General features: G+C 37.5%; 2 protein-coding genes across 2 annotated transcripts; one reads left to right on the forward strand and one right to left on the reverse strand.

Moving 5' to 3' along the window:
- The first annotated feature begins 8,747 nt into the window (after window positions 1-8,747).
- Window positions 8,748-21,363, forward strand: aldh18a1 (aldehyde dehydrogenase 18 family, member A1). The gene is made up of 17 exons (XM_063003017.1): window positions 8,748-8,838; window positions 9,868-10,019; window positions 10,405-10,554; window positions 10,802-10,906; window positions 10,994-11,152; window positions 12,002-12,092; window positions 14,204-14,328; window positions 14,405-14,549; window positions 14,647-14,720; window positions 14,864-14,963; window positions 15,162-15,382; window positions 16,068-16,205; window positions 16,308-16,503; window positions 16,629-16,750; window positions 17,501-17,687; window positions 19,215-19,310; window positions 19,969-21,363. Exons 1-17 carry the CDS (start codon window positions 8,748-8,750, stop codon window positions 20,163-20,165), a joined length of 2,349 nt encoding a protein of 782 aa, XP_062859087.1. The 3' UTR covers window positions 20,166-21,363.
- Window positions 21,364-25,307: 3,944 nt separating this feature from the next.
- On the reverse strand, window positions 25,308-26,244 carry crygmxl2 (crystallin, gamma MX, like 2; the record flags this gene model as incomplete). Its single annotated transcript, XM_063003946.1, is given in 4 exon segments — window positions 25,308-25,616; window positions 26,021-26,129; window positions 26,131-26,166; window positions 26,168-26,244. Coding segments are annotated over 4 exon segments (531 nt in total), but the record flags the coding sequence as incomplete, so codon positions are not given.
- Between the last annotated feature and the right edge of the window lie 622 nt (window positions 26,245-26,866).

Raw genomic sequence — 26,866 nt, forward strand, 5'->3', positions numbered from 1 at the left:
GATTAGCAGTATTTTTGTCCTACAACTCCCACACTAATGCTGTTTACCCAGTGTCTTTCTAACGGTGGAATCATGAACTTTGACCTTATCTGAGACAAGCAAGGCCTGCAGTTTCTATTATGTTTTTTTATGACTTTCTGATAAGTCTTTGATGAGCTCCAGAAGGCATTTGAGACATTCACTACTGTTGCATGTTTTGTTCATTTGGACATAGAGGCTCTCACTGTGGTCTGCTAGAGTTCCGGAGTCCCTAGGAGCTGTAACCCATTCCAGGCAAAACATATTTCTTTCTTAAAACTTTCTTTGTCAATTCTTCTGTAGCATCAAGAGTTGAGACCCTTTAGTCTGCACATTGTTAAAACGGATAAGGGCAGGAAGGGCAGTAATCAATGTGTCAAGCTGTATGTGTCTAGTTTAATTAAACCCAATTATCAATAACATTTTCTATTTGAATAATTAAGTAACTAAGAGGGAAATACATTTTTCACACAGTCTAGTTGGTATATTTTTCTGTCAATAAATCAAATGCTTGATTAAAAACTGTGTTGTCTTTGTCCTATAATAAATCAGGTGTCACATGCAAAATTAAAAAAGAACATGAGTGAAACAAACACTTTTTCTCAGCTCTGTTGGTATGTAGCACTATGTGCACTGTGTGAACATGTGTAAATGTTTGTATGTGTATGGTGCTGGTGAGGGTACTCAGAAGGAGGTTTATCCTGTCATGGTGTACAGGAATGTAAAAGTTTAAGGACGACCAATCTGAGGCATAATAATATAAGGCCCAATACGTTCTAACACAGAAAGAGTTATAGTTTTGATTTATTGCTCATTATCCAGGTTGGTTTTCTCCCACCCCTGAAAATATGCCAGTAGGTGGATTGACTATTGTAAATTGCCACTACATGTGAAAGAGGTGTCCCCAGTGTGTCCCTAATCAAGATAAACAGCTACTGAAGAAAAAGGAATTACTTTTTGGCTACAAAGTTCATGATCCTCTGTACAGACAAGTTCTCTAAAAGTGCAGTACATGAGATTTTATTCAAACTATGCCCTAAACAAGGCACACAAAGTCTAAAGCTGCTCTTTTAGAAAAAAGAATTGTTAATGTGAGCTATACTCGAAACATTAAGAGGAGAAAAGGACTACACAAGCATTTCTAAATACTCGGATATCATTCAATCCACAATAAGGCAAGTTGTCTAGTAGATGTGTAAATTTACTACTGTTAGGATCTTTTTTTAAAGTTGGCATCCCGCAATCTCACAAAACACTTTCGGCACCAATTTCTCTATTGTATCAAAAACATTTAGTTTAAAACTTAACACAATAACAAAACAAATTTAAAAAATAGATTATTTGCGACCATAATTATGTACATACAGTTATACAGTGCAAAATTAAAAGAAGGGGGAAACAATTATAATAATGTACAAGTTACGTTACGTTTAGCAGATTTTTATTCAAAATGACTTACAATTATGACCATATATAATGCAGCTAAATGTTGGTTGGGGACCTTGTTTAGGGGCCCAACAGTCAAAAACATTCAAAAACAGGCAACAATTAATAGTCAAGTACCTTAACTGCTGAGCTAGCACTGCCACAATTGAAACAATTAAAAACACTTGTCAAGGAGAACTTGTCAGACCACAGCACACATTTTCACTAATTGTCAATCCATTTCTGATTAGTCTGAACCCAGTGAAGTTGTTTGTGTTTCTGGATGTTGTTGAAATATGGCTTCTGTTTTGTATAGTATCTTCATATTCAGAAATAAACTGTGTTTACTGACAAGGGTTTTCAATCTTTTTTGGCCTTACCCATTACACTTAGTGATCCTCTGAATCTTTTAATAATTTTATGGACTGTATATCCCTACAAAATAGAGTTTTGCCTTAAAGAAAAATATTCTTAAACTGTAGGACTATTCACTTCAGACACATCCTTTCTCATAAATAAATTAGCCTTTCATTAACGAGCCTTTAATTAAATTATGGCATCAGATATTTAAGATTTTTTACATAAGTGTTTCAGCACTTAATTCGCTTTTCAGAATATGTTACAGGTGTCAAATTGCATATATTTATGAAAATCAATAATGCTGACACGTTGCAATGCTAAAAATTTCTTTGTGCTGTTATTAAAACAACACTTTTGTTAGGTAATTTACAAATTACTGTTGTTTCTGTTTCTCTTTGCATTTTATCTACTGTTTTTGGATTTGTAGTTCAGACAATACAAGTGTTTTATATGTTTTTAGATTATCTTTTTTTTTGCAAAATACATTTTAGCTTATTATAATCGTTAATCCTATTTTTAAAATAGCATAAACACATTTTTGGAATTTATTATTTTTTATTTTCCACTGATTAAATTTTCAGCTATATTAATTTAAGCAGCGTTATATGAGTTGTTTCTTAATTTTTTTGAAGTTCTATAAAACGTTTAATTATAAAATTGTTTCTTCCCTTTTCCATTCTTTTTTTTTATAAAGTCTTAAAATATTTCAGGTGAAATAAGATCTTTGTATTCTGGCTTTCTTTAAATTATTGAGCTGTATTTTAATTGCCTCTATCTGATATGATTATACCGCCCCCTCGTGTTACAGTTTGGATATTTCCACTACTTTGTCTCTTGCCACGTGGAAATTACAACAAAATAAGAATCAACATCAGCTATGCTTAGTGCAGATAGTATAATTTGTACAAAACAGTATACCTTGCATTTTATTAATAATAGAAACGTAGTATTTATTTGTAGTGTTTATAAGTACACGTTGCGAATCAATAAATAGAGAAAGAAGAATTACTATGGAGGCTAAGTAGCGGTTTTTTCCCCTAAATTTTCCCACCTGTCTTCGGGCAAACTCCCGCCTTTGACACGAGGATTGGCTATCAGTCTGTAAAAGCAGATCGCTGATTGGACAGTGAATGACCTGACTGAGCCAGAGCCGTCGATAGAGAGAGTTGCGACACTCCTTGATCTCGCCGCTACGCGGTCACGTGGTTCATGTAACCCTCAATAGTTCCAAACAAACCCGGCGCTGTCATGTTCTCAAATGGGACAGGCAGCAGTGAATGAAATATTAAACAGTAAATAATAAACATTTGTACATCTGCTTTAATGTCAATTTGGTATATAAAGTGGAAGATTGATGTTTATAATGACTTGTTAATAGGTCGTTCTTGTTAACACACAGTACATTATATTAGCATACATTACATAATGCGATATCATTGAGTAGTAGAGACAATATACAGTACAGAGATTAAAGTTTTTTTATGTTTTGTTTTTTACATAAACTAATCTCCCTTCACTTTCCTGAGGATTCATAATAATAATCATTTTGGCTAAACACTAAGTCATGTGGCTGGATTCATAAGGTTTACCTGCACTGAATGAACAGATTGATAAACACATTACCGTATCAAAAACATTATAGTGCAGGTACATGAAATAGCTTCATTCATCTCTTATTTCATGAGTTATTAATAATTGATTCCTACATGTAATACATTAATGAATTCATTATGAATATGCACAAATTCATTTTGTCTAATGTAAGTGGTGGACAAGGTACACAAACCATGTAGTTGAGTTAAAGTAGAGATATCCAAGGTAACATATTACTCCAGTAAAAGTAGTAGTAAAAGTAAAAATACTCTTTACCTCCACTTAAGTACTAAACTAAATTTACCTTCAAATGTACTTAAGTATGAAAGTAAAAGTATAATGATTTATTGTGGTTCTAATGTTTTATGATCATTTCTGTAACAAGACTCTTGATTAATCAACTCATTTTAGGTGAAAAGACTCGTGTGTCATTAATTAAGCTTAATTGACTAAGCTAAATTGGGTTATACCTATTAATTAAGATAAACATGTAACATTTAGTGCTGAGCAAATGCTAAACAATAACAGTATTAAGTATATTAATGACATTAAATTCATTCTTTTTTTAAAACAAAGCAACATACAGCTAAAAATGTTTGATAAGTAGTGGAAATGAATGGGGCTCTATGGGTTGTTTGGAACTATACAGAGCTCCACAACCCGGAAGCTGCGCAGAAAAAATGTCCCGCCCCCTTTCCAACGGTTCCCTATGGGAGTGTCGCCACTCTGTTCTCTCTACCGCTCTGGACTGAGCGTCTCGTTGTTTCTTGGTATTCAGTCCAATCAATACAATTATTGTGTACATAAAGAATGCTGAGAGGTTGTTTTGCTAACAGCGACTAAATTATTGGAAATCCAAACCCATGTTATGTTTATTCAAAAAGGCATACAAATGACCACTTTTATAATGGTTTTATTTTATAGTACTTACGTATATTTTAGTGTTGTGGGAGGGGGTAAGCTCATTAAAATTAGCACGTATGGAACTTTGAGACTGTGTGTTATATTGTAAGATTAGTACATTAGGATATCGTGTACATCAATGAATTGTACCTAGTATATTATATATGTACGATACACTGTCAAGGTAAAATTTTGAATCAACAATAACGATAACTGTTGTGTAGAATCGACTCTGAGAATCGACTCTATTGATTCACAACAAATGAAGTCAAAATGAACCGGACAGTGGCGCAGCTGTAAGCGAGGGTAATATTTACAGCACTGTGGGTTCAGTTCGACATTTCACATGTCTTCTCTGTGTCATTAGGTACGCCGGCTTCCTCCCATCGTCCCAAAACATGCGAAAGGTGGATTGGCTGCTCCAGTTTGCCCTTAGGGTGTGAGTGGATTTTTGACACTAAATATATTGACACCCTGTTCAAAGTATATTCCCAACACACAATCCCAACAAGATACAAGAAACTGAATAAGTGAATAAATAAATAAATAAATGAGTAAAGTAAATCGAGATAATTTTTGGTTATAATGGTTGCTGAGGTAACTTAAAGGCTTCATTTTTTAGCCAATCGTAGTGCAGGAGGCGGGTGTTATGTCGAAATACTGGTGGGAAATAAAGAGAGCCGGTGTCAACATGGTTGCAGGGAATGAAGCTTGTTCGAGTTGATGTGGCATTTAGAGCAAGTCCCAGAGATTGAACTTGAACTACATCAAAAGTTTATTAGTCTGCAGAGATCGGTATGTAAGAGTACACTGCTTGTACATACAGATTCCTAATGTTTGCCTGAGTGTGTTGTTACATTAAGACTGTAGAGCGTTAAACGTTGTTTGCTAGCTGGTTTAAATGTTGCATGTAGCGTTAGCTGTGTTGGTGCTGACTGTGGCAGCACATCAGCAGTGTATCTGAACTGATGCAACGACTGCCTGTATTGTACCAGCATAAGCACAGGATGGATTACAGTATTAACATTAGCCAGTTGTTTTGTACAGACTTTACATAATGAAGTTTATTTGTTGGCTGGGCTGTAAAATTCCAGCTCAGGATTGCAGGCAGTAAAAAATATCTAGCTGCTGCTTCTTGGATTAAAGGTGCATGAGGTATAATTTGTGCTACATTCACCTCATAATATTATTAGTAAAACAATTAAGTGTTACATATTTAGCTCTAAATAAAAACAAGCTGCCTGCTAAATATGGAAAAAGTATGAGCATGACCCCCAGTTGTGTGTCCAGCAATCCACAATCAGTGCCAGTGGCAAATCCCTGCCAAGTAATGCAATCTCTAAAACAACAAATGTAGAGCTTAATTTACTATTTTAGTTGAATAAAACTTTTCAAAAAGCATTCTGTTTAAATGGTTGTAACATTTAAAAACAAGAATAACAAGAAAACCATTTCCATCAAAAAAAAAAAAAAAATCTAACAAAAAATGTATTAACCTTGCTATAAATCTTTAAAATTTTAGGGAAGTTGTAGCCTAGTGGTTAAGGTGCTGGAATAGTAATTATAAGGTCGCTGGATTGAGTCCCATCACTGCAAGGTTGCCACTGTTGGGCCCTTGAGCAAGGCCTTTAACCCTCAATTGCGTAGACAATATACAGTAACAGTAAGATAAGATAAGATAAGACTTTATTGATCCCGAAGGAAATTGCAGTGTCACAGTACTATACAAATTACACAATTACAGTTACAATTTACAAATTACAGTACAAGTTACACAAGGGAAGACAGACAAAAAACTACACAATTAAACATAACAGGGCATAAGCAAATAGACAGGACATTATCATAAGCAGCCGCATACATATTATTGCACTAAGAGAAAAATATATTATTTTACAAAAGTATATTGCTCTAAGAGAGATAAGATATTGCACTGCAAAAGAAAATCAACACTGTTCGGGTGGCAGGAGATCCGTAGTGTTCCTGGAATGGGGAGAATCATTGTAGAGTCTTACTGCAGTGGGAAGAAAAGATCTCACACGGCGCTCTTTAGTACAGCGCAGCTGTATCAGTCTACCACTGAACGTGCTTCTCTGTTTCTCCACTGTAGTGTGCAGGGGGTGTGATGTATGTTTCAGTAGTACTGAAAGTCACTTTAGATAAAAGCATCTGCTAAATGCCGAAAATGTGAATTTATTACACCTCAAAAAATAAACACCAGCTTTGTTACAGTGTATTACCCTACACGTATGTTTAACATAAAGTACATTATAACAGAGTCAGATGTACATCTGCTGTATGACATTTGGTGTCCAACCACAGAAATAAATGGGAGCCAAATAAATAGCTAGTTTTGCATAAGCTTTAATGTGCATCAGAACTACAATCAGACTTCCATTTTAGGTAATATTTTCTTAATATTGATTATTTTACGTTGGCGGCATGGTGGCTCAGTGGGTAACACTGTCACAGCAAGTAGGTTGATTCCCAGCTGGAGCGGTCTGGATCCTTTCTGTGTGGAGTTTGCATGTTTTCCCCATGCCTGCGTGGGTTTCCTCCCACAGTCCAAAGACATGCAATTGAGGTGAATTAGAGAAACAAAATTGTCCATGACTGTGTTTGTTATTAAAGACTTGAACTGATGAATCTTAACTACCTTAAATACAGTGTATCACAAAAGTGAGTACACCCCTCACATTTCTGCAAATATTTTATTATATCTTTTCATGGGACAACACTATAGACATGAAACTTGGATATAACTTAGAGTAGTCAGTGTACAACTTGTATAGCAGTGTAGATTTACTGTCTTCTGAAAATAACTCAACACACAGCCATTAATGTCTAAATAGCTGGCAACATAAGTGAGTACACCCCACAGTGAACATGTCCAAATTGTGCCCAAATGTGTCGTTGTCCCTCCCTGGTGTCATGTGTCAAGGTCCCAGGTGTAAATGGGGAGCAGGGCTGTTAAATTTGGTGTTTTGGGTACAATTCTCTCATACTGGCCACTGGATATTCAACATGGCACCTCATGGCAAAGAACTCTCTGAGGATGTGAGAAATAGAATTGTTGCTCTCTACAAAGATGGCCTGGGCTATAAGAAGATTGCTAACACCCTGAAACTGAGCTACAGCATGGTGGCCAAGGTCATACAGCAGTTTTCCAGGACAGGTTCCACTCGGAACAGGCTTCGCCAGGGTCGACCAAAGAAGTTGAGTCCACGTGTTCGGCGTCATATCCAGAGGTTGGCTTTAAAAAATAGACACATGAGTGCTGCCAGCATTGCTGCAGAGGTTGAAGACGTGGGAGGTCAGCCTGTCAGTGCTCAGACCATACGCCGCACACTGCATCAACTCGGTCTGCATGGTCGTCATCCCAGAAGGAAGCTGACGCACAAGAAAGCCCACAAACAGTTTGCTGAAGACAAGCAGTCCAAGAACATGGATTACTGGAATGCCCTGTGGTCTGACGAGACCAAGATAAACTTGTTTGGCTCAGATGGTGTCCAGCATGTGTGGCGGCGCCCTGGTGAGAAGTACCAAGACAACTGTATCTTGCCTACAGTCAAGCATGGTGGTGGTAGCATCATGTTCTTGGGCTGCATGAGTGTTGCTGGCACTGGGGAGCTGCAGTTCATTGAGGGAAACATGAATTCCAACATGTACTGTGACATTCTGAAACAGAGCATGATCCCCTCCCTTCGAAAACTGGGCCTCATGGCAGTTTTCCAACAGGATAACGACCCCAAACACAACCTCCAAGATGACAACTGCCTTGCTGAGGAAGCTGAAGATAAAGGTGATGGACTAAACCCAATTGAGCACCTGTGGCGCATCCTCAAGTGGAAGGTGGAGGAGTTCATGGTGTCTAACATCCACCAGCTCCGTGATGTCATCATGGAGGAGTGGAAGAGGATTCCAGTAGCAACCTGTGCAGCTCTGGTGAATTCCATGCCCAGGAGGGTTAAGGCAGTGCTGGATAATAATGGTGGTCACACAAAATATTGACACTTTGGGCACAATTTGGACATGTTCACTGTGGGGTGTACTCACTTATGTTGCCAGCCATTTAGACATTAATGGCTGTGTGTTGAGTTATTTTCAGAAGACAGTAAATCTACACTGCTATACAAGTTGTACACTGACTACTCTAAGTTATATCCAAGTTTTATTTCTATAGTGTTGTCCCATGAAAAGATATAATAAAATATTTGCAGAAATGTGAGGGGTGTACTCACTTTTGTGATACACTGTATATTATTTCCCATTATTATCTATAGTATTAGTATGTCCACAGTACTAGTGTGTAAAGGAATTGTTGTGCTTGGACAACAGAAACTTGTACTGTTCTGCTTGTACTAGTTCTTATTAAACATGTACAGTACATTATTAATATCAGGGCACATGCTTTGTATGTGTTTTGCAGTTGAATTACTGTGATCACAATGTTGCTGCAGAGATTGTCTTTGTGTTCTCGGCTCTCTGTTGGCTCAAAGATCTCACAGAGCTTCACAAGATCTGTCTCACAAGGCAAGTGTAAGTTTTCAATACAATTTTCCTTTTTACTGTTTATATCATTGTCTGTGGTGATCTCGTTTTGTTTCTTTAACTGACAATCTATCTCATTCCTGAGTTTCATGCTCTGTTTTGAATTCTGCTCTGTCAGCACTAAGGCTTGTCATTTGGCATTGCTGATGTGGCATCTTTGACACTGATGTTTGCCTTTAGGATAGGGTTTATGTGTATGGCAGGATGAAATTAGCAATAGCAATAGTTTTATTTAAGCAGGAAACATTTTACAAATTATTAACATTTACATTTAATACATTGCTGTATTCTAAACTCGAAAGCTAAAATGACATTGCATCATTCACACAGTTTAACTACATAGTGACAAAACATTTTTGCAGTTTGTCTCTTGTTTTGTTTTTCTGTAGTCAAAAAGCTTATGAATAGATTTCTTTTTAAGGTAGATCTACCAGTCTGGTAGATATGTTGTTTGATCTGAATTAAATACTACAGTAATCTACACAAAGATTCTTGCTTCTGTTATTGCTGATTATGTGGGCAACCGTTTTAATATGAGGTTGGGGAGACTGTAGAGTTTTTTAGTTGAAATACCCACTCGGTGGCTCGGTGGGTAGCACTGTCGCCTCACAGCAAGAAGCTCCTGGGTTCAATTCCCGGTATAGTGGTCCGGGTCCTTTCTGTGTGCACTTTGCATGTTCCCCCTGTGTCTGAAAGGGTTTCATCTGGGAGCTCTGGTTTCCTCCCACAGTCCAAAGACATGAAAGTGTGGTGAATTGGAGATACCTGTCCTAAATTAAATTAATAAATACCCACTTAAAGGGCATTTTCTTTCATTTTTCCTGGACAAAGGTCAGAAATTCTGAGTTACACTCTGAGCGTTTGGATGCAGCACCACTACTTTTTTCGTACCCATACTTTTAGATCTACTTTTCTCATCTGCTACTTACATGGCATTTCCTGGTTCTTTCTTACTTCAAATTCCTCTATCTCTCTATTTGTAAGACTCCACGTTGAGTAATGTGTCTTTTCTTACAGTGCCACTGATGCGTGGTCATGGTAAATCATCTGCTCACCGCAGTGAATTGCGCCAGGCAAAGAGAATTGTGGTGAAGCTGGGAAGTGCTGTGGTAACTCGAGGTGATGAGTGTGGCCTTGCTCTTGGGAGGCTCGCCTCTATTGTTGAACAGGTAAGATTGCAGCTGCCAAATCCTTTAGGTTGTGTATGTGTATAGTGTGGCTGTGTGGTTTTATTAGTAAACAGCAGAGACACATACGGCTTTGTTTTTACTTTAGCTACATATTTAGATATTTCTTCTAATGCTACTCCCCAGTATGTTTTTAATTAATACTGATAAGGATGCCCTTATTGTATCTGATCTCTTCAAACTTTTATTGCCAAGTAATACCAAATGTTACAAGACATTGGCTGGTAATCTGGTTAGTATTAGTTCTGATTATTTATTCTCTAATCGTACATGGTTTTGTTTATTATTTAAACTTTACTGGATGTTAATTAAGGTTTGCATTGTATTAATCTTTAATATTGCTATAACTGCTTTCTGGAATATTAAGGTGGCAATGCTGCAGAACCAGGGCAGAGAAATGATGATTGTCACTAGTGGAGCAGTGGCATTTGGGAAGCAGAGGCTGAGGCATGAGATTCTGCTTTCTCAGAGCGTCAGACAGGCTCTTCACTCTGGGCAGAATCAACTCAAAGACATGGTAATCTTTGTCATTTTATCACAGCTATACCATTCAAGTGTGACTTCTGCTAGAGATTTCACTGCTCCAATTCAGTTTTAATAAAGCTAAAATAATATCAAACAGACAGGCAGCAAAATTATTATTACCTGGAAAACATTGTAAAAGAAAGATTTTTAATGTTTTGACTACACGCAGTACTTGGTAGAACATCCCTTTGCCTTGATGAGCTCTAATAAGTAATTTAGTGACATGCTTTCTTTCTTAGACTTTGCCAGTTTTGGAGGCCAGAGCATGTGCTGCTGCAGGCCAGAGTGGATTAATGGCACTGTACGAGGCAATGTTCACTCAGTACAGCACCTGCACAGCCCAGGTATGGACAACTTATATAGGCTTTCAAAGACTAGCTGTAATTTCCACTATACCCATTATTGATTATTGGTTTGTCTCTCCTCTCTAGATCTTGGTCACAAACCTTGACTTCCATGATGATCAAAAGAGACGTAATCTGAACAGCACCTTGCACGAGCTTCTGCGCATGAACATTGTGCCCATTATCAACACTAACGATGCTGTAGTGCCTCCCCCAGAACCCAACAGCGACCTTCAGGGGGTAAATGTGGGTATAGAACAGAAAGGTAATGGTAGTGGTTGGGAGGAGGGGGCATGCAAAGCATCCCAAATCCACCCTCCAGCCCATTGAAGATGTATGAGAAAGACACACATGCAGTAAACCATATTTTAGGAAAGACTGTAGCTCAGTGAAACACAACTGGCCTCTGCTTTCATTCCCTACAGTTTGAACACCACTTGGTCAAAAGACATATTTTGTTTATTTTTGTAATTAGAAGTAGCCTAAAACAGTGGTCCCCAACCACCGGGTCGTGGACCGGTACCGGTCCGTGGGTCATTTATTACTGGGTCGCACAAAAAGAGTAAATAATTAGATTGCTACATCAGCAATGAAAACACTGCTTCCATTTCCAACACACAGGTGTTTATCATCTCATATCACCCCCAGGTGGAAGCAGCGTCTCGTTGCAGCAAAAAAGGTTGGGGAGCACTGACCTAAAACATCCTCTACACGTAACTCCTACAGATTCCAATGAAAAATAAAAAATACAGGGTTTTTTTGGCAATATGTTGTATTGTGATAAAACTAAATATTAAAAGTTTTATTTGCTGAAAAATGCCATATTTTAATTTGTTTCCTGAAAATGATTTTCCTCATTTTCAGCAAAACATGGAATTCGCCCAGTGTGTCCAAACTTTTAACATTAAGAGCTAACATTTCATCATGTTTCTTTGCATGGTCTATCTTCCCATTATTGTTGTCTTTTGAACCTGGTGTAAGTCTCTGATTCATAAATAAGGAGCTATTTATTCAAAAAGTGTCTGGTTGTATTTCGGGTAGTGAGTAAGGAGAGGCTTTGGGATTTGACTGTCATGCATCTCTTTCATATCACAGGTAATCAGCATCAAGGACAATGACAGTCTGGCAGCACGACTTGCTGTGGAGATGAGAGCAGATCTCCTTATCGCTCTCTCTGATGTAGAGGGTAAGCTAGGAACACACTATTTAGAGGATACGTTTGTTGTAATATTTCTCTGGAAAACCCAGGATAACAAGGTCTAAATAGCTCACTCACTAATGTTTAAGTTGTGTTTATATAAGGGTTCTTCAAAAAGTTTCCACACTTTTTAAGCTTTATTTATTAAGAATTTAAGAAAACTAATGAAATCACTTTTCTACATAGTCACCTTCCAATACATTTTTCCCAGTGTCGTACCAACTTTTTAGGTTTTTGGTTGAGCGCATAGCCACTGATGCACCGCTGCTTTCACATCATCATCACATGAACAATCTTGAGTGGTCCAAAAGGTGGAAATCAGATGGCGCTAAATCTGGAATATAAGCTCTCTCTTAGTCTCTCAGACATGACCAATTACTACTCCTCCCACCCTCACTGTTTCCAAACAAAATATAAAAAGTACAGAAACTTTTTAAAGATCCCTCATGTACAGTGTATCACAAAAGTGAGTACACCCCTCACATTTCTGCAAAAATTTCATTATATCTTTTCATGGGACAACACTATAGACATGAAACTTGGATATAACTTAGAGTAGTCAGTGTACAACTTGTATAGCAGTGTAGATTTACTGTCTTCTGAAAATAACTCAACACACAGCCATTAATGTCTAAATAGCTGGCAACATAAGTGAGTACACCCCACAGTGAACATGTCCAAATTGTGCCCAAATGTGTCGTTGTCCCTCCCTGGTGTCATGTGTCAAGGTCCCAGGTGTAAATGGGGAGCAGGGCTGTTAAATTTGGTGTTTTGGGTACAATTCTCTCATACTGACCACTGGATATTCAACATGGCACCTCATGGCAAAGAACTCTCTGAGGATGTGAGAAATAGAATTGTTGCTCTCCACAAAGATGGTGAGGCTATAAGAAGATTGCTAACACCCTGAAACTGAGCTACAGCATGGTGGCCAAGGTCATACAGCAGTTTTCCAGGACAGGTTCCACTCGGAACAGGCTTCGCCAGGGTCGACCAAAGAAGTTGAGTCCACGTGTTCAGCGTCATATCCAGAGGTTGGCTTTAAAAAATAGACACATGAGTGCTACCAGCATTGCTGCAGAGGTTGAAGACGTGGAAGATCAGCCTGTCAGTGCTCAGACCATACGCAACATACTGCATCAACTCGGTCTGCATGGTCGTCATCCCAGAAGGAAGCTGACACACAAGAAAGCCCACAAACAGTTTGCTGAAGACAAGCAGTCCAAGAACATGGATTACTGGAATGCCCTGTGGTCTGATGAGACCAAGATAAACTTGTTTGGCTCAGATGGTGTCCAGCATGTGTGGCGGCGCCCTGGTGAGAAGTACCAAGACAACTGTATCTACAGTCAAGCATGGTGGTGGTAGCATCATGGTCTTGGGCTGCATGAGTGTTGCTGGCACTGGGGAGCTGCAGTTCATTGAGGGAAACATGAATTCCAACATGTACTGTGACATTCTGAAACAGAGCATGATCCCCTCCCTTCGAAAACTGGGCCTCATGGCAGTTTTCCAACAGGATAACGACCCCAAACACAACCTCCAAGATGACAACTGCCTTGCTGAGGAAGCTGAAGGTAAAGGTGATGGACTAAACCCAATTGAGCACCTGTGGCGCATCCTCAAGTGGAAGGTGGAGGAGTTCAAGGTGTCTAACATCCACCAGCTCCGTAATGTCATCATGGAGGAGTGGAAGAGGATTCCAGTAGCAACCTGTGCAGCTCTGGTGAATTCCATGCCCAGTAGGGTTAAGGCAGTGCTGGATAATAATGGTGGTCACACAAAATATTGACACTTTGGGCACAATTTGGACATGTTCACTGTGGGGTGTACTCACTTATGTTGCCAGCCATTTAGACATTAACGGCTGTGTGTTGAGTTATTTTCAGAAGACAGTAAATCTACACTGCTATACAAGTTGTACACTGACTACTCTAAGTTATATCCAAGTTTCATGTCTATAGTGTTGTCCCATGAAAAGATATAATAAAATATCTGCAGAAATGTGAGGGGTGTACTCACTTTTGTGATACACTGTATGCGTTTCGATTAGGTAATTATTTAAGTTCTCTAAGTTGCTGAATCACTACCTTTTGCAGGACTTTATGACAGCCCACCTGGGTCAGATGATGCCAAACTTATTGACACTTTCTACCCTGGTGACCAGCAATCTATCACCTATGGAACCAAATCCAGAGTCGGCATTGGAGGAATGGAAGCTAAGGTATGATCACAGTTTCTCAGTCAGTTTATAACAAATAAGGGTCAGTTTTTAATAAATCTCTTTTTTATTTTGGCAGGTGAAAGCTGCTTTATGGGCTCTTCAGGGTGGCACATCAGTAGTTATTGCTAATGGCACACATCCTAAAGTCACCGGCCATGTTATTACTGACATTGTAGAAGGCAGGAAAGTGGGCACCTTCTTTTCAGAGGTCAAACCTGCTGGTATGTCAATCATTTTGGACTACAACATTTATTTTAAAAAAATCTTGCTATTTGATCTTATCCCTTACATGTACAGTATATGTTACCAATGATACAGGGCCCACAGTGGAGCAGCAGACAGACATGGCTCGTGCTGCAGGCAGGACACTGGCTTCTCTCCTCCCAGAGCAGGCAGGTCCACAACCTTCTGATATCATGCCACATGCAAATACTAATAATGTTATTATGTAAAACTGCTAAACGGTATATGTAAAACATAGTTCATGAAGGATGGTTATGAAGTTTATATAAGCATTTAATGTTTCTGGCTTCAGAGAGGTGAGATCATTTATGCCATGGCTGACCTTCTGACTGAAAGAAGAGAACAAATTATGTCTGCTAATAAGAAAGACATGGAACTAGCTGCAAATTCAGGTATATTACAGACTTTCACACCACAGTAAACACAATCCAAATTGCATTTAATCTATACTAATACATTTTGGCCTATGTTTTTGAATCATGCTAATGGCCATATACACATTTTGACAGTATTGTATATTTGTCAACCAGTAGTCTTTAGAATCTTTTAAAAAAAATCTTGTTCTGTCTAATTTTTTTTTTTCATGACAGGACATATGCCTCCTGCCATGCTGAAGCGACTGAGTTTGTCCACATCTAAGCTAAGCAGCCTTTCCATTGGACTGCGGCAGATCGCTGTGTCCTCTCAGGACAGTGTGGGACGAATCCTGCGCAGAACCCGTGTGGCCAACAACCTGGAGTTGGAACAGATCACTGTCCCCATTGGAGTCCTTCTTGTCATCTTTGAATCACGCCCAGACTGCCTGCCACAGGTCTCTTTTTTCTGACACACATATTTTTCCTCCCACACATGCCGTGGCACAATTTGGAGGGAGGGAAGTCCTGAAAAGAAATTCACCTCCTTGCCTCTGCCACAGTGGCTTTTACTTTCTGGTTGAGAACAGTCGGTCATGTGTACATGTTAATGCTTTTTGTTAAAATCCATGACAGGCTGGTGTAAAGTTCTCCATTGTCTTTACACATGTCTGAAATGGCATGTCTACTTGTAGTATATCTGAACTGAGACAATGCCGGAACAAAATGGGAGAAAAAAACTGCTGTTACAACCATAATCAGGTTTGATTTCATCTAAATTCAATAACTTAGTTGAGTAAGGACAGAAAAAGTTTATTTTGTCAGACATTCTTATTTTTATTTATTTAAGAAAACGTTATTTAAATTTGTAGTAGATGCTAGCTAAAAGACAAGCTTTTGTTAAGGACTGTCACGTTGACATGTACAGTGAGTATTTCTGTACAAAAGTGTTACAAAAATAAAAAAACCACATTTTAGCATAGTTTTTAATAATTTAATTTTTGCTGTTTTTTTTTAAATCAGAACAAATCTAAACTATCCAAATGATCATAATAGTTTTTACTTACATCAGTTATATTTTACATCAGTTAGTTTTACTTTTTTTGTTATTAAGCATAGTTTATTTTTATACTTCTATAACAGGTCTCTGCTTTAGCTATTGCCAGTGGAAATGCTTTGCTGCTAAAGGGTGGCAAAGAGGCAGCCAATACCAACCGTGTCTTACATGAGCTAGCACAGGAGGCTCTATCCATACATGGTGTAAAAGATGCCATCCAACTGGTAAGTGTATATCAGTTTTCTTTTTATTCCACAGTGATGCTGTACTTTTGTTTTTTTGAGGTGTTCAAAAGTAAGGAATTGTTTGAACAATGTGTGCTGCAGGTCAGCACACGAGAGGAGGTGGAAGACCTGTGTCGACTAGAAAAGATGATCGATCTGATTATTCCTCGGGGCTCATCACAGCTAGTCAGAGATATCCAGCGGGCTGCCAAGGGCATTCCTGTGCTGGGCCATAGTGAGGGCATCTGCCATGTGTATGTTGACCACGAGGCCAGCATTGACAAAGTCATCAAGATAGGTAAACATGAACATGTGAATTCAACTTTCACTACCTATTAGAATGATGCATACATGAATGATGTTCAGGGTTCTGTTTGAAATGTTTATTATATTAAAAAATAAAGATAACTTTTATTACTGTAGTCAGAGACTCCAAATGTGACTACCCTGCAGCCTGCAATGCTATGGAAACCCTGCTAGTTCACAGAGATATCCTCCGTACCCCACTTTTTGATCAGATCATTGACATGCTGAGAATAGAACAGGTATGTCCAGGACCACAGTTGAGATTATTTTTGTCTGTGATTCTGTGACTCCCTGCATCTTTGTTATTTTCACATATTTAAAACAAGCATGCAATAGACCGACAAATCACTGTTAGGTGTGCATTTATGTTTGTAATGCTGGCATTAAGTGATGTCTGTACTTCAGTGACATATTAGGTTATCGTAACAAATGTAAAACCTTGGTTAAAGTGTTTAATGAGAAGTGTGTGTGGTATTGATAATATTTGCCACTAATGAACACGTGTAGGATTCATAGAGTAAAGCCAGGATTAGACTGTGCTTGTTTAGTGGTCTTATAAAAGTACATTACTTGTCATACTATAAGTGTTTATTAAAAATATCTTGTCCACTTTTATATGCCACACTTTGCAGTTTCATGTGTAATCAGCGTCAAATTAAATGAAACATTTTTTAATTGTAGACATGAATATATTATCATGTTACCGCATCAGTCACAAATACACAAACAGGACAAGTATGTGTCTGTATGTGTCTTTTCATAATTTTGCACATCTGCACATAAATATTCCTGTATTATATCTGTATATATTAAACAAATGGTGCTAGTTTAAGTTAATGTGTATATTTTTTGTAATTAATGTGTATTGGAACTGTGAGGGACTGAGCACCTAAGCATTTCACTCACCTTTCACACCTGTGTTAATGTGACGTGACAATAAAGTGATTTGATTTGATGTACAGATTAAATTTTTGATTTTTCCCATACAGGTAAAGATACATGCTGGCCCCAAGTTTGCATCCTACCTGACCTTTAGCCCCTCGGAGGTTAAGTCTCTGCGAACTGAGTATGGAGATATGGAATGCTGCATAGAGGTGGTGGACAGCATGCAGGAGGCTGTGGATCACATTCATAAATATGGCAGCTCCCACACAGATGTCATTGTCACTGAGAATGGTAAGAAAGTTCTGCTATTTATCTGTTAAATACAGCAATGATTAACACTTTATTTTTTGGTTTGCTGGAACAATGTAGGATATGTTTAAATTGAGATGCAACAAATGAAGGTTGTACCTTTTGCAACTATGTAACAATGCCATCTTGTGGCGATTATGTTAGTAACACTTTAAAACAAGGTGCCAACGTAGTTCTAACGAGATAATAACTTTTAGCTATTTTGTTCATGTAGTGTAATGAATGTATGTGGTTGTACATACACCAAGACCTCAAATTTGTTATTATTTGTGATGCAGCTTACCTTTTGTAGGAACCACTTTGTGTTTCCAGCAGCTTGCAAGTAGTACAGTTCATAACAGTTTGCTGTTTTGTCCTTGTAACACTATTTTAATTAATTGCATCCTATTTAACTTGTTGTAGTTCCGGTAAAGTAAAATAAAGCAATAAGCCACGAAAGACTTTTTTTTTGCAAAAACATCATTCCCCATGATAAAATCATAGCAGTAACGCACGGTCTCGAGTGGCTTATTGCTTTTATAAAACGGCGGTCAACATAAAATATAATAAAATACAACAATGTTCAATTTATAAATTTTTTTATTTACAAAAACACTTACAAAAAGCATTCTTCCGCGAAATCAGGTAGTCCGTTAACAGTGTTGCTAGGCAACATGAGGGCGAACATAACATTCGCAATAAACATTCCTCCACAAACACTATTACACTATTTCTTGGACGAAACACCCGCTTAATGATCAGGATTACTGTTTATATTAATCTGGACATTTTCATGTATAGTACATGACTTAAAATAATGTTCAACCAAGTTTGTACTTTTTCTTTTCATTATATTATTAGTATTAATATGGAATGATGTGAGGTGGTCATAAGTGTGCGTATATCAGGGATTTTACAACGGCTTCGAATGCGGCTCAGCTAATCAGATTTTAGGACCGGAACTATCCGTTTTATAATGCTGCATTCCAACCTACATGCTATTATACTTAGTAGTATATTAAATTAGAATCTTTACAGATAGTGCCGTAAAAGGTTTTACAAGCTTTGTAATGAGTAGTTTGGAGCATGCTCAAAGTTTGTTACCATTGGCTGTGTAGCTCCTCTTTAGTTAATTGCAAATGGCTTTAAAAAAATCTTAGTTGTGTTATAATATTTTTAACAAAAAAAAAAAAAAAATAGAATTACATGAGTTGTCAGTTCAACCAAATTATTCTATGGCTTCAGTTTTGGAAACAAACCATTTTTGCTGGCAATGAACAAGCTCCATTGATGCAGAAAATCACATAACAGTCTGTGATTAGACTTTTTAACTAGCACTTTGTTTGTGGAAAAGAATTCTGACACCCTGACAGAATTTCTTGACTGTGTCTACTTTAAATTTGTGTGTAAACTTTGTTACAGGAAATTGAAAGTCTTATTTCAAGGCTGTATTATATATCCACTAAACTCCCCCTGATGTAATAAATAAATGTGTGTTTTATCTATTATAACTTTTTAACTTTTTTTCAGAGGAGACAGCAGAGCAGTTCTTGCAGATGGTGGACAGTGCATGTGTGTTCTGGAATGCCAGCTCACGATTTGCTGATGGATATCGCTTTGGTCTCGGTAAGAATGGTGCTAATATCACAGCTTTTTGACTTTTTTTATGCATGTACATTTTCACTGCATTGTTTCTACATTGTTTTTACTATATATCACATGGGGAAAAAATTTATTTTGTTGATAATCCAGTGTCATTCATTCATCTTTACTGTTTAGTCACCATGGGTCAGGTAGTACAGTGGAACACTGGGCACATAATAAAAACTGGACAGTCTGGACAGTCATAGTGCATTTCACACTTGCTCATTAATTTACTGTCTGACACCCAGGTGGCACGGTGGCTCGGTGGGTAGCACCGTCGCCTCACAGCTAGAAGGTCTTGGGTTTGATCCCCAGGTGGGGCGGTCCGGGTCCTTTCTTTGTGGAGTTTCCTCCCACAGTCCAAAGACATGCAAGTGAGGTGAATTGGAGATATAAGATTGTCCAGGAATGTGTTCGAAATAACCTTGTGAACTGAAGAACCTTGTGTAATGAGTAACTACTGTTCCTGTCATGAGTGTAACCCAAGTGTAAAACATGACGTTAAAATTCCATAAAACAAAAACAAAACAAACTGTCTGACACCCAGTAATGTGAAACTCTTTATTGACAGTAACCGGAACCAGGAATCAAACCCACGGCCCTTTATGCTGTTTGTTAGTGACCCTATCTTCTTTTTTAGGTGCAGAGGTTGGAATCAGCACCGCTCGTATCCATGCTCGTGGGCCTGTGGGGCTTGAGGGACTTCTCACCACTAAATGGGTTTTACGAGGAGATGGCCACACAGCTGCAGACTTCTCAGAGCAGGGAAGCATGAAGTTCCTCCATGAGAACCTGCCTGTTGCACAGCCTCTGAATGGACGCAGAACCTCCAACTAGGGAATTAAAAAACTTTTTTATGTGGTCCCTGTTCAAATGACAAGCACTGCCCAAACACAACTTGCCTGAGGAACTGTTATTGGAAATAGAAGCCAAAGTGTAAACATTCATTTTTCATTTATTTTCTGATTGATATTGATCATTACTGTCATATTAGGTGCCAAAAAGTCGGTAATTGACATATTTACTCCTCGGCTTGTAAATTGGCCCAGTTCAAAATTCACTTGAAAACATTTTGTGTTTGCAAATCACAGCTGAATCCTCTTGCTCACCCATAATTTTTACATTGGAAGTGGTGTCACATTTTGTGATGGCATATGGGTAAAATCTTATGTTAAAGCATTTAGTCTTGAAAAGACATGCATATCTGGTTTAATGTAATAGTCAGAACACTGATTTAGTAAATAGTGCTAATGGTTAAATGATTTATAGACATGTAAGATTGCAGAGCATTAAAAAAATCAGAGTTGTAGATCCTTACTAATGTATACTGACATTGTATTTTTTTAGAATATGGTGAATGTGTCCATAGACTGAAAGTAAGCATAGGTTTAAGCATTGGACTGTAATAATTATAGCTGAAATAAATAAGCCTGAAAAATCATGATAAAGTGAATGCTCTTTTAAAACCAGTGGTTCTTTACATCATACATATAGTAAAGTCTTATCCAAGAACTGATTAATTTTTTTATAATAAATTATTTCAAACGCATTCTAAATTTGTCTAAACCTAACTTGAAAGCCCTGTTTTAGCCGTGGCGGCTAAAAAAAACAACTCGACACATTCAAAATAGACAATTATGGAAAAAAAAACAGGAAAGACTTGTGACTTGCTTTTCTTGCATACTGTTTCTTTAATATGTGAAGCTGTTAAATATACAGTATATTACAGATGTCTATCAGGCACACAGTTTTGTCATCTGACTTTTCTTTTATGTTGCAGCATTTTGTTAAGCAGCATACAGTAAACTTGCACAGAAGTTTGTATTACATATTGCTAGAAAATGTTTTGCAGAATAATCTTGTTCATCTTCAGTATTGTTGACACTGTTTCTGCTTTTACTGAGGGTTATTGTCATGCTCTAAAAGTGCAGTGAAAACCCAGAAGGCTTGGGCAAAAAATAATATTAATTCAAATGTGTTTTTTATTCATCATTATTATTGTGTATGTGTTTAAAATAAACTTTTTTTTTTCCAATTGTGTATGTATCCAATATCTAAAAGCTTTTTTAAGAAAAATAAATACCAAAGAAGATTAAACAAAATAATACAAAGGACTGAATATGAAGTTAGCAGGGGAGCTGAGAAAACTCAGTCTTGCCTTGAATGTGCCATTGCATAAGTGTAACATTGAAATCATTTTCATTCTCTAAATATAAAGCTCCAGCAGACCTGGAGAAACTGAAAATCATCATAATATTGTGTTTTAAATTGATTGTTGCCAAGATTAATGTCTTTTGTAAATGAAAAATGATACAGGCAGCATTAAGAATTACAGAAATGTAGCTACATGTAACACTCAAAATCTTGTGTTTACTAACAGACAAAAAACTGTTTTTCTACCTATACTTTTCTTCTCACAGGTCTAAGTGGAGCTGTGTTCTTAGACTGTCGTCTATTTGTATTAGCTGTTATGTTAAGTTCACACAGTACATACTGTACAGTACAATGAAATTCTTTCTTCGCATATCCCAGCTTGTTTGGAAGCTGGGGTCAGAGCGCAGGGTCAGCCATCGTATGGCACCCCTGGAGCAGACAGGGTTAAGGGCCTTGCTCAAGGGCTCAACAGTGGCTGCAAGGCAGAACTGGGATTCGAACTCTCAACCTTTCACTTGATAGCCAAAAGCTCTACTAACTAGGCTACTACTGTCCAATGCTGTAATTGTAAATTTTTAATGTGAAGCACTATGAATCTGCAGATGGCCTATAATTTACACAGTCACTCATGCTGGCAGTGGTACCGTACAGCCTGGGTTGTCAAGAGCCAAAAAAATAGGTTACAGACAAAAATAATATTAATTAAACGAATTTTCACAGGCACTTGAAGAAGGCAAAATGAACTTGTTCACGAATGTTCCCGTGTGGAGGCTTTATGTTAAATCCTGTAAACCACAGTGGGACAAGATTACCACCATTTTTTTAAAATTAATTAAGTAAATTTTATTTTGTGTTTTTTTTAAGGAATTTGATTTTTTGATGAATTTGATGTGTTTTGATGTGTTGCCTGGGTCGAGGTAAAAACCATGGACAAAATGTGGGTCGCTTGAAAAAAAATTTGAAAAACCCTGGTGTACAGGACTGGTAATCAGAGAGTTGCCAGTTCAAGTTAAATTGCTCAAGTTTCATTTAGTCATTATTGTAAGTATTTTTAGGTAAAAGTGTCTACTGAATGCAGCAAATATCATATTTAGCAGAAGTTTGTCCACAAAAGAAAGCTGTTAGTACATATAAATATTCGTGTGCTAAGCTTTATAATTATAAATACGTGCATTAATCTTAAATTGTGTTCAGTGCGAAATATACAGTGAAAATGGGGTGGGGTAAACTTTGTATGTAGGAATACGATTTCAGACACCCCTATAGTGGACCATACCACTTCTCATGTCGTCTGCCTTCACTTAGATTATTGATTGCGTCTTCGTTCAGGTCTCAGTGGCGCATCACTGTATGTTGATGTAAGTAACTATTTATCTTAAATAATACACTTTACTGCTTTCTGAGTTTCGGGATTAGACAGTGTCACTTGCATATTGATGAATGCGCTCATCAGCTAGTTTCTAAAGTTTTGCCTGAAGTAACAGTTTAGCTAACTAACGACCCCCCACGGACTGTTTTGTTTTTTTGGGTCCAAGTATTAATTAGGAGCTATGACGTAGCCATGAATTTAACATGGGGGTGGGGGGGACCAAATCTACCGGGGGGGGGGACCAAATCTACCGGGGGGGGGATTCTAAAACCATCCTGCCATATTAACTGATGGGAACGCATTGATCCTAATAATACAAAATAGTAGTGAGTGGAATATATTTATTTTGTATGTTTTACATCATTAAATTGAGCTTATGTCCTCCCAGTATATATTTTGATTACGGCCTTGGTTAGAAGGGTCAGACCCCCAGTTTCCCATAATTTTGAATCATATACTGTATTCAAGTGACCTACCAAATAGCAGTACATACAATCCGGAACCCCAATCTAACTTTAAGAACCACAAAGTTAAGCAAAGTTACTATACAGTAACAATCAGAGCACTCATGGCATGCCACTAAACAACTCAGAATAACTTCACATAACATAACAAATGTTTAGAAATGTTTACTTCATTAGCGTCAATAGCTTCGGATTACCCCAAAGTACGTTTTTCTACAAAACCATTTTTAATATTTGCTAAACTATCAGAATTGTTTCCAAAGTTATTACTTTTGTTGCTTGGTACCGGTGTAGCTGTGCTGGGTGAGCTGTGTTATAAACATTCAGGTTACTTCCAGACAAAATACATATTGTTTTATTCATTAAATGGAGGTGAAAAGTGCCTTGTTATCAAATGTCAATGCACATTTACTATGTTTAATAACCTTTTTAAAAATAATAACAACAATTTACAGTAGTAAGTGTGCCATGTGCAAAAGTTTAAGCACCAAAGTTTAGTCAGCCAGTCAATATTCTTTCAAATTACAGTCACATTTGTTTACATCTTTGTTGATATCTAATGTAATCTGTTATTTTATTTACCAGCATTTTTGATTATGCTCTCATAAACATAAGGTTTGTACAAGTAATACTGCTCTGTAGTACAGCACTACTTTACTAGAACTCCTGTGTAAACTTTTAAACACTCAAATATGAGAGAGAAGCATTTTTTGTAAACAGGCATGTTGCAGGTATCAGTGTTAGAATGAGAATATTTGCAAATATTTTCCTGCTTGTTTAAATACAGGCAAAAGCTTTCTGATTTTATTTGCATTTTACATTTTAATTTGCATTTTCCCAACTGTTATGTAATTAAGATTTGTAGTTTTCCTCAAGTATTGACAGTGACTTTAATAATTGACAGCATAATACACAGCTGTGCTATTGAATGTTGAATTTGTGTGTTGAATTTGAGGAAAAAAAACACAATTTAAATGATTTTTACAATACAGAGAATAAATCAATACGCTTGTCAACTGTGTTTTCTATCATTTCTATATGGCCATGATTATGGGAATGTTGTCTGCAGTTTTGATGATCAAATGCTGGATCTGAGAAAAGTAATGGACTGTGTTAAAGGTTTAAGTTAAGGGCTGAAGTCCTGTGGATCACGAATTAGGCAGGCTATACTCAAAGCAAGCTGTCAGGGCTTTCATAGCAAATTTGGTGTAGCTTTGATGTAGCAAAACTAATTTTCTTTTATTTATTGCTGATCTTCTGAGGTTCAAATGAGCTTAGAGTTCTTTTAAATCAATAATTAATTTTCACTTTTGTAACTTTGACAATTAAAGGTGTTTTATTAACTTTTCAATAATTGATATTTATCACTCAGATAGGCTTGGTATTCCTAGCCAATAAAAATGCATGAATTGGGATATGCACTTGGTTTTATTTTGTGCTGTAAGAGGAGTGCACAGTTACAGCAAGTGTACCACTTTTACTCTTCCTCTTTGAGTTTTCACTGCTCTGTGATGTGTACGGGATAATAGAAACCTAAAAAACCTAAGATTAGGCCATGGTTTACAGATGTAATGTTGCATGCTTACCTTGGCTATAGTTAGAGCACTCTGAGTGAATCATGACCACTCACTTCCAGGTCAGAACCTTTTTTTAGACTGGCTATTGCTCACAGCTTTGTATGAGACTTACTAAGCTCTGCGTTATCAGCAGATTCTGTCTACCACCGGCCATTATATATCTGATGGTGTTTGGCTTCTTCCTGTCTTTATCAATGCTCTAATACAAAACACAGAAGCTCTGCACTTTTTGTTTGCTGTTTAATCAGTGTTGCAAATGCTTCCTTTATTTAATGGACAGTTTTAGATGTAACCTGTGCCTCCTTAAAGTCTTCTATATGTGCTTTTGGACCTGTGTTTTTACTCTGTAGACATCTTGACTGCATTTTCACCAGAATGAACAAAAGGGCACCTGACCTGTTTTTAAAACGTGCCTTTAATGATGTGCTAATCTCACAGGCTCAGCCTGCATGTAGCCATCTCTGATTCTCCTAAAGGAGTCAATCATGGGGTTGTTGCAGCCCCAGTCTGCACAAGCTCTGGACTCTCCTAGCCTCAGGAAGTACTGATTGCCTCTGTAGTTGGGGTGTTCGTTGAAGACACAGGAGCTCTTAATGATATGGGAAAAGTAGATATCACAGAACTGGTAACGATCATAGATGTTGGTGCAGTCTTCTGAGAATTCTGTCATTAGTCCGGCACCGAATGGTCTGTTGTAGATCCTTAGTTTCTAGCCTCTTGTGTACTGCACTGTACATGCATAAAACAGGTAAAAGAATGTTAAACCTAAAGTTAAAACATTAAATACATTTCTGTGAACATTTTTGTGAGGTTAATACATTTAAACAAAACTTCCTTTCATAAACTGAATTTTAAAATTGACAGTTTAGTCATGCAGTGTATACTTTAGTGGCTGTGCAATGATTTTTCTACTTTCTCACACACTGGGAAGATAAATAGAATTCTAATAAGGATGTTAGTCTTTGGAGCGTGTCTGCCATTCTGTTTTATAATGCTAAATTTCCTGGTGGACCATCATACACGTTTTATGTTGCATCTTCAAATTACTTTAAAGCATTAATTGATTGACATTGATTTGCTAAGATGTTTTAAAGTAGGGCATAAAAGCCATCAGTTTGATTGACTTACTGAAGGGAACATCTGACAAGATCTGATGCAGTTGTTGAAGCCCATCCAGTGGTGAAAGTCAGGGTACTCCCCACGGCCCAGAATGTACTGATAACCCATGTAGTTAGGCTACCCAGTGTCCCCCCATGACTCAAATGGAGTTACAGCCTGAAGTGCCTGAAGGTGTCTCAGCGGTCCACAGAGCACTCATAACAGCATCCCTGGAAATTCTGGCCCTTATGGAAAAGCAGTCAGTAGTGGGTTTAGGGTGGAAAAAAGAGTATATAACATATCTGAATTATAATTTGCTAATAGTTAGGCAAAAAAAAAAACTAAAATTTTTGGCTCATTAATTGTTACCACACTTTGCATAGTAAGTTCACTCGTCTATTAAATGTCATTTATTAAATTGAAACATACTGGTTCTGTGTTTAAAAAGCATTTCCCCTATTTTCTTAATTAACCACATGTAATTAATAACTGGTGTAATTAGACTATACACACCTAGGCACACCTATCTGATCTACTTGATGTGCAAAAAAGTTGGACACATAATTTTTATTATCCTAATAATCTTTTACACCTGTTGGCAATGGGTGTTTTTGAAACACCTGAATTAAACACCTAGCTATTAAGGGTAGTGTCCTTATATCTTTGGCCGTGTAGTGTACAATAAACAAAAGGGCAGTTGTAGCCTAACGGTTAAGGTACAGGACTAGTAAGCAGAAGGTTGCTGGTTGAAACACCACCACTGCCAGGTTGCCACTGTTGGGCCCTTAAGCAAGGCCCTTAATTCTGAATTGCTTAGACTGTAAGTCACTTTGGATAAAAGCATGTGCTAAATGCTGAAAATGTAAATAAAATGCT

Source organism: Trichomycterus rosablanca, chromosome 10, assembly GCF_030014385.1.
Source record: "Trichomycterus rosablanca isolate fTriRos1 chromosome 10, fTriRos1.hap1, whole genome shotgun sequence".
In the NCBI taxonomy this organism is placed as follows: Eukaryota; Metazoa; Chordata; class Actinopteri; order Siluriformes; family Trichomycteridae; genus Trichomycterus; species Trichomycterus rosablanca.